The sequence below is a fragment of the Bombus terrestris genome, chromosome 2, assembly GCF_910591885.1.
Source record: "Bombus terrestris chromosome 2, iyBomTerr1.2, whole genome shotgun sequence".
NCBI lineage: Eukaryota > Metazoa > Arthropoda > Insecta > Hymenoptera > Apidae > Bombus > Bombus terrestris.
In genome coordinates, this window is record NC_063270.1 from 3,894,829 (window position 1) to 3,908,540 (window position 13,712).

Consider the following 13,712-nt stretch of genomic DNA (forward strand, 5'->3'; position numbering starts at 1 on the left):
TCTCATTATCTTTTACGATATGAGAAAATCCGTCTAAATAAGAAAAGTTAAGATTTCATGTCAATGCACACAATTTTACGGAAATGAAAAATTAATCGATAATTTATACTTTAGCTAATATTAATGTATGCACCTAATATCCCTCAATGCGAATAATCGTGCAGTTATAATGTTAAACGCAAATAATACAGAATACAGAATAAATACAAAAAATGCGTTTGTGCATAAAAATAGAAAATAAAAAGTCGGAAAGTTTAGCGCTTAACGTGTTAACCGCTATATGTTATATGTTATAGAAAGCTTGACTATATCGATCAGTTGTAAGCAATGTAATCGTCAGGAATTTATTAAGATTTAATTAACGCGAAGAGAATCTTTATACTCTATGCATATGTATACACAACGTTTCCTGTTACATACAGTAACAATAGTTACTGAGAGTAACAATAAGTCAACTTGTATGCTGTGGGTGGTCAAAATGAGCAAAAGAGGAAGGGTGCCGCCAAGGGTTTAGATCCAATGATCATGTCACCGTCCGAACAGTTAGCATTAAACGAATAAAAATAAGAAGACTTTCATACAAACGTTCGACAATGTCGACAATGACAGTATTAAAGTGAATATTGCGTTATATGTTATATCATATCCGAGTGCACAATATGTAAATATATACATACATACATACTTGATCGTAATATGGTGTTAATTCAAAGACAAAGACAAAGGTCAATGGCAGTTTGATCCGCTGAATAAGAATGTGAAATTGTAAATCGATGAGTCGATCAACGATATCAACAGCTGATACATTGGGGTTAGATAGGTAGGAACGCGACCATATGTGTAATTAGTACGCGCTGTCAAACTAAATTGGTAAACCGATCATATCCGTTTCAAGAAAATTTCGATTAATCAGCTATAATCGATCACTTGAATCTTTATCGCGGTCGATTTCATTATTTCCATGTTACGTTACTAACTTTTTACGCATATATATGTCGGAGATGGAGAGACACCGGAGCCTTCCCGTCGAAACCGGGGAAACACCCCTAATATTGTAATTTGGATTCTACCATAGCCGTAGTTAAACAATCACCGCCCTTCAGCCCGATTGTAATTACCTGCAATCTATGAGAATGAGTTTGGGTTCGAGGTGACAACAAAGTTTATAGCCCTCCATAAAAAGAAATAGTTGTAACGGCACTCGACAGTAAGCATATTAATGGTTTCTCTCTTGTGGCCCGTCATACGCAGACCCTATTCTATGGGTAGGTCGATTGCCGGTTGTCGAGACATTCGCAAAACATCTGCAGCCAGCCTAATGACCCGTCATAAACCTTAAACCTTAATTAACGAAAATAGGTAAACAGTCCTTTTTCCGCAAATGACACTTCCGAAGACTAACCAATTTAACAATAACGGCAATTTCTCTCACTCTCCGAACGAAGACTTGTCTCCACGAATATAAAAGGCCCGGGGCCACGAGAGAGTAGAGCAGTTTTTCCGAAACAGCGTGACAGTGAGAGCTTCGAGTACGACTAAGGTATCATTTCGACGGAGTGCTTAATTCGCGTGCTAACTGAGAGTGCCACCAAAGAGTTGCCAACGAGTAAAGGGTAAAGGAGTCCCGTTGACCGCGGATTCGTTATCGGACCTAAGACTATTGTCATTCGCATCGCGAGTACTTAACCGCCGCAGTTTATTTGTCAAACTTCACATCTCCATACTTGTGCCAATAAACTCTGGATCGTACCTTGACAATGGCTAATACTGGCGAAGATTCATTACCTGCCGACACCTCCGACCCTACTGGCTCTCCGATATATATGTAATTATTTCATATCTAATAGAAGGATTGCAAATGATAGGCAAATTGCTTCTTGTTAAATGTTTCTCATTGAACTTACGATTAGATAAATTGAATTATAATTTTTGGTTTATATTGTGCGTGTGCGTGCGTGTGAGTGTGTGTGTGTGTGCGCGTGCGTGCGTGCGTGCGTGCGTGCGTGTATGTATCTAGTTGCAAAAATCTCATAATTGCCAATTGTCCGACTGTTAAAGAAGTATGAGACGATATTTGATAATTAACAATATTCTTTAAAAAAGATACTTACATGCACATAATACAACTTTTTCACTGCGTTATATAGCAATGCGTTATCAAATTAATGCCCGCGTCAAGTTGCGCTATATATCTCGGAATATATCGAGACAAGAGACAGACACTGGTAGCTGAAAACAAACTATCAATATAGAAAGTTATCGTGAAATCCATCTGTATATACGGCAACGAACTTTGGAGAATAGCTGCTGATAGCCATGTTAAAAAAATAGAACCAATGCAGCCGATAATACTTGGAACGATAATCTCAGAAATAGCACAGATATTAAAACAGCTAAAGAAGAAATAGAACGACCCGCAAATATAAAACAAATATAAAGCTCGACTAGAAAATCATCCAAATAACCTAGCTAGCAGTATTGTACGGTAGTGTACACAGTAAATTTATATTACACAATAATTTAATACTGCTAGCAAAAAATCCAAACTAGATACTCTCTAATGGCGCATGATAAAACAATTTATCGAATGTTCGTACAAGCAAATTATAAATTTATCATGGAGTTAATAACGAAGAAGTAAACAAAATTAACGCCAGTTGTGAAGGTAGCAAGTTTTGCTTATTTTGCTTTACTTATTATTTCCACAGGGATAAAGATAAAACAATGACAATCAATGAAGGAAATCCTGTGCCGACCGCAACCTTTTCTTCAGAATCGATGACCACTTCCACCGGAAGCTTGGATGATGATTCCACAACGACGTCACAACTTTCACCTTTTTCATCAACATCCTTTATCGGAGATTGTGTTTACAAAGGCGAGGGAAATGCGAATATCGTAGTTGCACTTCCACAAGTAAGACGACAAACTTTCTTTCTTATAATTAGACAATTTGTTGATCTACTTTATTTTCACTTTTATTGCTACATGTCTTTTTCTCATGTGTTCCATCGCAAATGTGTTATCAGCTTATGAGAAATTATGTAATATTTTTACGAATCGCATACACAGTATCAGAAAACCTATAGATTATATGTAATATGTACAGAACAACACAATGAATATAAAAAATTATTATTTACTATTTACATACTTGCAGTCGTACATATATGGATTGGACGCAATCGTTGAACTTTAAACCAATTGAAAAGTAGCGTAGAATTAAAAATTCAATAAATGACTATAAATTAAAATAGGGATCGGTACTTATAATTTATAGAATAGACATTTATGGAATGTCGTTAAATATAATATGTATCAAAATTGAAAACATTACATACGTATATATATTCGAATTCACTATACATATTTCTTCTATTAGATCCATTAGACATCCATTAGACAAGACGAGATAGAATATAGAATATACACTGATGAATAAAGATAAACTGCTTATATAAGCTAGCATTGTCAATATATACTTTCATTGTTTGATAAATAATCATTGAAATAAAAACGCACGTCTGCCAACGTTTAATTGCCTTCCCGTTTTATGATAGAAAGAGTTTCCATGCATGATATGTACATATGTAGATATTTGTCACTCATCACTTTTCATACTCATCATATATACACTTATTCATGAAAGACAGACAGAAAGACCAAGTGACAGTCGGAGAACGAGCGAACGACTGACAAGGACAAGCTACCATTCTCTTTGTGTCGATGCGCATATACACTGCGCACGCGTGAATGAGAAAAAGAGAAGCATAACTCTAATCTGTAACTGAACAAAGATAAAAAAAGAAGAGTGATTAAAATTAAAACGATGGTCGTTGACCTCCGTAATCGTTGGAAAGGGTAATTGTTAGATAGTGGGAAACTAAGCTGTTAGAGTTAGAGTGGGGATTTCATCAATAACCGATGAGTTTTTCGTTTCAAAATCATGGAAGATACCGTGATTGTGATTGTAAGTGCATAAATGACAAAACGATGTACATACATACATACATACATACATACATACATACATACATACATATATACATACATACATACATACATACACGAGTACATCATGCTATGAAAAATAAATTACATTCCTTCATCAAATTCAATTATTAATCAATTATCAGTTTTCAAACTTGATTTATTATTAATATTATAGTAACAAATAAGATATACATGCATGTTGTCCATTTTTTTATCAGTGCATCATTTATCTGTTCTATTGTAACTTTTGTTTTTGTTATAATTATATTTATATTAAAAAAGATGCTGCATTTTATTGAAAAATCACCGATACTATTAGTACTACGGATAATACTGCTATATCGAACGATATTACGATTGCGGGAGAATGAAAAGAAAGAATATTTTATGTTACAGGTAATAAGATGTAAAGCATGATGCATAAATTATTATATTGTGTATATATTGGGTATACAGATTAGATACATACTTATATAGATATATGTAGGTATATGTATGTTTAATTTTTTCACTTGTTTAGAACCGAATAAACTCCTATAAATAATTTTTTTTATAGGAGAGAGTATCTTTTTCTATAACATTTTCCTTGATAAATACCGTGTTAAAACGGCATGCGTCATGAAAGTAACCACGTACATATATATACGATATATCGATACACAGTATTACACACTCTTGTTAGCACAAAGGTGGGTGACGCACGAGAAATTTATCTACAGCCACGTCAGCCAAAGGACAACCTTAGGTATATGTATATGAATATGAATATATACATGTACATGTATATGTATATGTATGTACATACATGCATATATCGATTGGACGTTTATGAAAGGCGACAAGCACCTGACAAGTTCACATGGATAGCGCAAAATCAGATGTTCTAGATTTTATATTTGCTCGTATATTGACATCGCTTACCTACACCGACTTCTTTTTATCGATAATACGGAACCGACTCACCGCTAAATTTTTGCTTATTGTTAGCTCTATTGCGGTTAACCATTTGTTGATTCTCAAAAATAGAAATACAAGTTTGTCAATGATAAGTTCATCGCCACTGAATTATATTGAATTTCATTGAATTACACTGAATTACACTGAATTACACTGAATTACACTGAATTATACTGAATTACACTCAATTACACTCGATTACAGCCAATTACACGTCGTCGCTGAACTGTTGCCAAGCGATCTAAAAGCCAAGTCCTGCCAGTAGCTTCAACGATTTTGAACAACATGTCAATTTCCATTAAACGATATATTATCCATTGAGATATGTGATGAAGATTTTGCATATACTTGCATTAATTCAAGAATTACTTGAAATGTCATATTTATCAATTACCTCAATTTGTATTCGCGTGTTCCTTCTATCAGTTCTTCATTCCCTTGATAGAAACAGATTGATAACATTTTATAAACTTAAAAAATGTGCATATCCAAATATATACATATGTACGATTTTTTTTTTCTAAAATCTCAAAACTTAATTTCACCTAAGATAGCACGCAGAAATTATATTATGTTATATTATATTATATTACATTATATCATATCATATCATATCATATCATAGTATATTATATTATATTATATTATATTATATTATATTATATTATATTATATTATATTATATTATATTATATTATATTATATTATATTATATTATATTATATTATATTATATTATATTATATTATATTATATTACACACATTTATGAGCTCAGCTACATTGATATGGCCGTTTTATTCATGTATAGCTGTGCTTCTAATTCTAACACTTTCAAAAGATCGTTATGGAAACATCATTGACCAACCGATCATGATCGTTTTTCATTTCCTTTCAAGAAGGTAATGTGGCAGGATGTGGTCTCGTTAGTGATATTGGCTACTTTCTGTATGAACCGTGGTGTACATACAAACATACGCACCAGTAATAATTAACGCCATGTCATTTAAGCAATTCACTGATAGTAATTGAAGCCTGCTACGCAATGGAAATTGTGGTTTGCCACGATATGAAATGTTGTCGACCTAATTTCAATTCCCTGACAAAGTCAATGGACAAAGTAACGGGAAAAAGGCCTCATTTTTTCAGATTTTCTATGCTATTCAACAATAAGTATTTTCGCGATGAGTTTCATTTGTTGCATCGCATTGCACCGTTTCGAATCTTGCTCTGTCTTTCTAATTAGATTCTCATGACTTCAATGAGAGTGTACTGCGATTTGATTTCTGGAATATGACACCACTGTGTTGAGTTCAATAATGGTAATAACAATAAGAATAACACAAAGAATAACAATAACTAAAGTACTATAATAAAAAATAGAAAAATAATACAATAAGTGTTCAAAGTCGAAAGAAAATACTGATATTAACTAAAATACTAGAATACGATTGACTAGAATGTACTCATTCTCATACGCTTGCACGCGAGTCCAACTGGTTCCTTATTCCTTGTTTCTTGACGCTTGAAGACAACGCGACTTGATGGATGTGTAATGTAATGTGTATATGTATGGATACATATCTACGTATAGAGACGGACGGCTTTAACTTTAACTTTAACTGGCTACCATATCTTCAGATATTTGTTTAGTTTAGTTCAAGTTTAGGTTTAGGCTAGAAGCGCGAAATTGTCAATCCGGTCCAGCCGGTTTTCCATCTTCTCCGCCTCAATTGTTGACGGTACCGATGACCGACACCGATATTAATACCAATATATGTACATACAGTGGCTCACGAAAGTATTCGAACGTTTACATATGCAAACTTGAATAGCCGAAATAATGTATATTAAAGTAATTTGCTTAGACAAGTAGATGTCAATAGAAAGATGGAAGTCTTAAGATTATGTCAATAAAATTTGAAAAGGATTCGACAACGTAGGTAGGAGTTATGATACATTTATTAGAAACACGCATTGTAAGTGACACACAAAAGTATTTGAACGCTATATATATTATTAAATTATTTAATATTAATATTTTGTTGGGCCACCTTTAGTAGCAATAATGTGTCTCAATCGACGTCCCATACTGTAAACCAATGATTTTGTAAAACTACACTCAACGGAGTTCCATATTTCTATAATTTTATCTTTCAATATTTGCTTTCAGGTTATCTGAAATTTATTTAATCTTTTTCCGATTTCAGCCCATAAATTTTCAATCGAATTTATGTCTGGACTTTGCGATGGAATAATTAACATGTGTGGTATGTTATGTACGATCCATTTTTTCACAATTCTAGCAGTATGCTTAGGATCATTATAATGTTGGAAGTGGAAATCTTCCAATAATCCTAATTTACGGACACTTTCTTTAAAATTATTTTTTAAAATATTTAAATACTTATATTTATCAAGGATTCCATCAATAAATATCAAATTTCCGGTGCCACTGGCAGCCATGCACCCCCACACCGTAACCGACCCACCTCCGTGTTTCACTATTTGATGTAAATGTCGAATTTCCAATTCCGTATTTGCTTTCCTTCACACATAATTTTGACCATCTGAGCCAAAAATGTTAAACTTTGACTCGTCCGATAAGATGACTTTGTCCCAAAAAAAATTATCTTTATTAATGTAGGTTTTTGCAAAAGTCAATCTTTTATGATTTACCGCATTAATATCTGGCTTCTTTCGCGTTACTCTGCCATGAAAGTTATTGTTTCGTAAGATTCGTCGACATAATTCCGAGCGAACTTCTTTATGAAACATATCAGCTACCATACCATTGCGAGTCGAGGAGCGGATGTAGTAGGATTTTTTTTTCATTCGCGAATGATAACTTTCTCCTTCCTTTCAGTCAATTTCTTTGGTCGACCTGATCGAGTTTTGTTTACAAGTGTTCCCTCGTTCTTTGACTTTTTCATGATATAATGTATTGTAGACTTACTTCTGTTCACAATTCCAGCAATTCGTTATATGATTTGCCGTCCTCATATAATCGGAATATTATTCCTCTTTCACACTTTTTTGTTGCAGACTTTTTGATATTCATTTTAAATACTATTGTGCACACTTTTACGTTACTGTTACTGAAACGATATCCTAACATCAAGTGAACGTACCAATATTTTCATTTAGCAATGATGTTTACATTCGGTGGAAAGGAAGATGAAAAACTATCAACTGTGTTACAGCGTTAGAATACTTTTGCGAGACATCATGAATGTTTCTAATAAACATATTATAACTTCTGTCTGTATTATTGAATCGTTTTCAAATTTTACTAATGTAATCTTGAGACTTTCCCGTCGCTATAGATACCAAATTGTTTTAACAAATTAGTTTAGTACACCTCATTTTATTAATTGAAATTTGTAAGTGTAAGCGTTCGAATACTTTTGTGAGCCACTGTATGTCTTTCATATGAAATTGTTGAGGGGTCCAACAGTGAGTATAGTAAGAAATATATCAAATACCGACGAGTAATTATAGTATAGTGTTTATAGCTGTATTTGTGTAGAATTTAATTTTAAATAAATAGCTTTTTTTATCGAGAACGAGAGAGAAATTTGATGTTTCATTTTTGTTTCAGTTTCTTTTAAAGCGTAAGTGCATATAAACAAATAATAAACAGTTTACGATTCTAAATAATGTAATATTGTCTTCAAATTTAATCGAAATGATTGAAATACATATATAATTAAAAAATGAAAGCATTCTAGTTTATTCTGGTTTAGTATTACCTGATTGACATTATTTTAATTTATGCGTATAATTTTATTCGTTTTTAAAACAAAATTCCTTTATCCAAATGCTTATACCTATGTATACACAAATCAATATATAAACACATATCCTTTCACTGTATGTAAAATTAAATTGATTAAGGAAATTAAAAGGTTTACCCGTTTCATTTTACCGCAAATTTAAAATCATTGTAATGACATTATGCGCGTATATACATTATATGTGTATCATTCGAATGTAATATATACAAAAGTAGTGTATAGGTATTATATGTATAAATCTAATGTTTCTGTATTTTTCAGGAGCAGAAAGTAATTCGATTTCGGAAATCGCTGCCAGGTGATGTTTCACCGGATGGCGGCAAACAACGAACGGAACGACAAGTGGAATTCGTGAGGTTTGTGGCTTTCTGTTTTTTGGGCCCGTACACGCAAGTCCCTGAGATTCTTCGTTACGATGCGAAAGACATTGCTAAACTTTCAGAAGCTATTCGACCTCTACGATCAGGTAACTAATTTCAAACTATATACATAGCTAGCTTATAACAAATTTTATATGAAACACTATAGAATAGACTACAGTGACGTGATACATTGAAATTATTTATTTTAATCATTTTAGTATACTTTTAAATTAGATAGACTTTGATTTACAAATTTAAAAAGTATCATATATATACATACATATGTATTATGTATGGTGATATGAATAGGAGAACAGTTATCGTCTATGGTCTATCCTACATGTACGAATATACTTCTTTATTCTCTAAACTTGGTTAGTACTATTTTAAATATAATAGTTAATAGAATATAATCTTCATTCGAAATTAATCAATAATCAAAGAGTACAAAGTAATATGTATAGCTAATTTTTATAGTAAGAAATTTTTTTAAATATATTTTTTGGTATCTTGGCGGAATACTAATTGTAATATGTACAATCTTGTTTCAAAGATACCTATAATCATGTGTTATCTGAAAGCTTTTCGGAATTCAATGAAATCTAATCCTATAGTGTTCAGTGCTCCTCGGCTTTACTTGCGTCTGTTAAATTTGTATTTTTTTCAAACTCAAGTTAATAATAAGGGTGAAAAAAATCGTGCGTGGGACATTGAATCAAACCATGATCACAATCGCAATGGCTGCATGAATTTTCTGGAACGTATAAAAATCAATTCACCCAATTAAATTACTTCATGTTTTCCACATTATTCTTATTGAAAATTCCGTTTTACGTTTATCTTTACTTTTATACGTCCAAATGTTTAAATTAATTTTTAGGTTTAGCGACAAATAACATTCTTTTCCCTCCGTTTATTTACAGATACTATGAAATTTATACTTCTTTTTAATATTTATCCAATAGAATTAATGTATTTCATGTGATTAATACTAATTGTAATCGTAATTGTAATTTTTTTTTTTTTTTACTTCTAGAATACTACAATATATATACAATATATACAATATATATATATATATATATTTTGTATGCATGTAGTTTATAGCCAATATTTAATAATAATTTGTATATTGAAGACTGAAATTATTAATAGATTAATATTGATTTGAATATCGCGTATCAACAGGCAAAAGGTATTTTCTCATTTATTTATTTTCTTTATTCATTATCAAGTTCCATCCAATATCTCTTTAATAGCAAAAATGGGAAAACCGAACATGTAGATATATATATTTGTAGGCATTTATTATGTATATTTGCGTGCAATATATTCTCCCAGCCATTGCATTATTACGTACTCATAATGATGGGGTTACACTTCTCTTTTTCAGTATATCTTCAATCAATATGTAATAATATCATTGCGCTATATTATATTATAAAATATAAGTAATTAATGTCAGTTGCCTGTGTACTTTCAGTGTCACTGTGTAATCTGTAGTGTGTAGTGTGTAATGTGTGGTGTGTAGTATGTAGTGACGTTGGAACAGAGAACATGACCGCATTAAGGTTCAACTCGATTATTCTAGTGCAAGGATTAATCTAACAAAATGATATCACGACTTATACTAGATAAATCCGCACCACATAAAAATGACTTTTTATTGATTCAACTGTTCCAACTTTAAAAAATATTCATTAATAATGGCGCTATTGATTATTCGGTAGAAATATCTATATTGATTGATTAAGATTTTTAGATGGGAACATTAATACATTCTGTAATGATTGTAAGTCATATATATCATTATATCTACATAATATAAAATATTTCAATAAGTTAGACTGTACGTAAAAAACAAATTACATAATACAAAACCCTTAAAGCAATAACATTACATTTTAATATTGCTAACAAAATATATTACAGTCATTTTAAATATTTATATTACACAAGTACATAGGTATAAACAAAATCTGTATTAGCCAATTTGTAAAACTATTAATATAAGACATACTTATCCTTTTTTTTTAAATGGCGATGTTACTCATGAAGAAACATATTAGCGCTTAGTGTATGACAGGGCGGAAATAATCGTATAAAAATTAATTGTTGAAGAGCTAACAAGAATTCATGACATATATTTTATGAATGCTGCTTTTCTGTACGGTACACACACCATCGCGTCAGTACGTCACACGGTAACTGGTAGCTGTGCTGTGTGCACTCGAAATTCGAAATTCGAAATTCGAAAGAATGACGACGCGACACCGCGTCGTGCGACGCCGCATTGTATCACCAGACACTCTTGAGAAAACATTAAGGTAGCTTCGCACTCCTTTGTATATTATTATGGAAGTATATACCTTCACGAAGAGGTGGTGGTCCACACGCTCCCCTGAGACGGGCATACACGCGCGATCAATCATTCCTACGAAAAGGATACAGCCCCAGCGTAATATCCGCTTAGTTCTCCTTCGGGGAAGCTGATGCATGATCTATTGAGTCATCGAGTTTGACTCACCATCTTCTTCGCTACATCCCAAGTCAAACTTCACTTCAATATCATTTTCTCGCGCGTGGTCTATCCTCTTTCCCGAAGAATTATTACAGATGCCTTAGGAATTATTATAATTGCCGCAAGTTTAAAGATATTGTCGGATACTGATGAAATACAACATAGCTTCTGTTGCTTAAAAAAATATTTAAATTTTATTATACCGAATCTAATAACAAATAAAATGAATTTAATAACAAGTCTCTACAATTTATAAATTTTATTATTAATTTAATAATTATTATTATAATTTATTATAATACGAGTTTTATTGCTTGATGAGCGCCATATTTTGAAACATACATGGTGCGCGTGAAACTTGCTTCTACGAGAATGCGACTAGCTGATAGGAAGAAATTAGAACGATATGAGAAACCGTTTGCGTAAAATGGAAACCGCTCGAATTATGAAGAAAACACGTTATACAGGAAATCTGAATAGCTTCCTCTTAATGACTTCTCATACGTATGTATATTGTGTATGTATACTTCATCTGGACTAGGCTATACTTTTCCCTTTTGCTTGCTACATGTTTGAAACGCCAACTATCGAGTGGCGACATAATATGCATCATAATAAACAGTGAGTCCTGTAAATTGCCTCACAATAATCGTGTCGAAATCGGTAATTTCATAGTTGACATAATTAATAACTATATCCGTTTGCAAATGTACATTACTGTTTAGAAGGTTAAAATACTTATTGCTATATAGTATAGAGTTACTACGCTATAACTTTTACTTCGTTTATTCTTATTATGTTATAGATCATAATTGTCAGAATATCTATCATATAAGATATTCGCGATGTGATGCACAGTACACTTTATTTTATACATCATTAATTTTCACAAAATCTTAAAAAAGTTGTTATTTTAACCCTTTGAGTGCTAAATACTCGCGGCCTATGCCGTCCGTACGGACGGCGCGCGTCTAGCGCTGACGATCGCTGTGGACGGAATACTTTTTCGGTAGACTGAACTCTGTTGATTGACTATTCAAAGCGCAAATCGTAATAAGTTATAGTAATTCTTTTGCACGAGATTAAATGATTCAAGAGCGTTATATTTTAGTTATTTTTAATTATTTATTATAAACATTGAAATTTACAGTTAACTAGAATTTGGGTAATAAACTAGAAAACTAAATTTAGTAAATATTAACACAAGTTAATAATTTAGTTGTGTGTGAAAAATTCAGTGCTTGAGAAAACTAAAAAAACCAGATGTAGAGTTTTCTTACAAGTGGTGACCACTTCAACAATAACGAGGCACTATTGGCATTTGTTTACTGCCGTAAGGAATGCATTTATATTTATTTCACACAAACGTAATAGTATTACTTCTGCGTAGGTGTTCGGAAAAATTGAAAAACCCATACATGCGTCCTTAGTCCATGCCGGGCACTTACAGAAAACGCATATATACGTCCTCAGTCCACACCGATAGCTTTCGCCAGACACCTATATGCGCCCACAGCACTCAAAGGGTTAATGTTGGTAATATTTTGTAATTATACAATGAGTACAAAATTTTACCATTGTACCAATTATTTGTTTGAAGATAATTGCATAATTTTAACTATGAGTATTTCATCTTGGAAGGTATAATCGTTTATGAGAACTTTGTACTCGATATAGATAATTATAAAATAATTTTAAGATAATATATTATTAATTTAACAAACATTTTTGGCAAATTAAACCTGCGAAAACATTTCAAATGTTTTAAGACTTTGAAACGAACTATCATGTACTTACATATGTACTAATATGTAGGTATATTAATTATTAAATAATAATTTTTTCATATTTTAATCAAAGTGAAGAAATGTTTCAAAGAATGACCCAAAGGATTTACATAATATGTGTTATTTACAATTACATTAATAGAATAAGATGAAAATTAATCCTCTAATATCTAATTATAATAAAATTATAATATTTCTAACTTTTATCCTTTAAAGATCTAATTAACTTAATCCCAAACACGCCATGACAGAGGAGAGTTGTATTAGTTATACTACTGCGCATTATATCTATGACAG

The 13,712-nt window shown here is 31.9% G+C and overlaps 1 protein-coding gene and 1 long non-coding RNA gene across 13 annotated transcripts in view; one reads left to right on the top strand and one right to left on the bottom strand.

Annotated features, from left to right (window-relative positions):
* LOC100648958 (inositol-pentakisphosphate 2-kinase) overlaps positions 1 to 13,712 on the top strand; it is a 78,060-nt gene that overhangs the window by 60,160 nt on the left and 4,188 nt on the right. For 11 of the 12 annotated variants that reach the window (XM_048409854.1, XM_048409809.1, XM_048409840.1 and 8 more), the window contains 2 exons: positions 2,709 to 2,916; positions 9,007 to 9,211. In XM_048409854.1, the coding sequence (XP_048265811.1) occupies positions 2,725 to 2,916; positions 9,007 to 9,211 (397 nt within the window). In that variant the 5' untranslated portion in view covers positions 2,709 to 2,724. Of the gene's footprint in view, positions 1 to 1,160; positions 1,826 to 2,708; positions 2,917 to 9,006; positions 9,212 to 13,712 lie in introns of those variants that run through there. The other variant, XM_048409824.1, reaches the window with a different exon arrangement.
* On the bottom strand, positions 2,939 to 3,685 carry LOC125385901. The gene is made up of 2 exons (XR_007225642.1): positions 3,155 to 3,685; positions 2,939 to 3,083 (listed from the first exon to the last, which is right to left on the bottom strand). It is a non-coding gene; the product is annotated as an uncharacterized LOC125385901 (long non-coding RNA).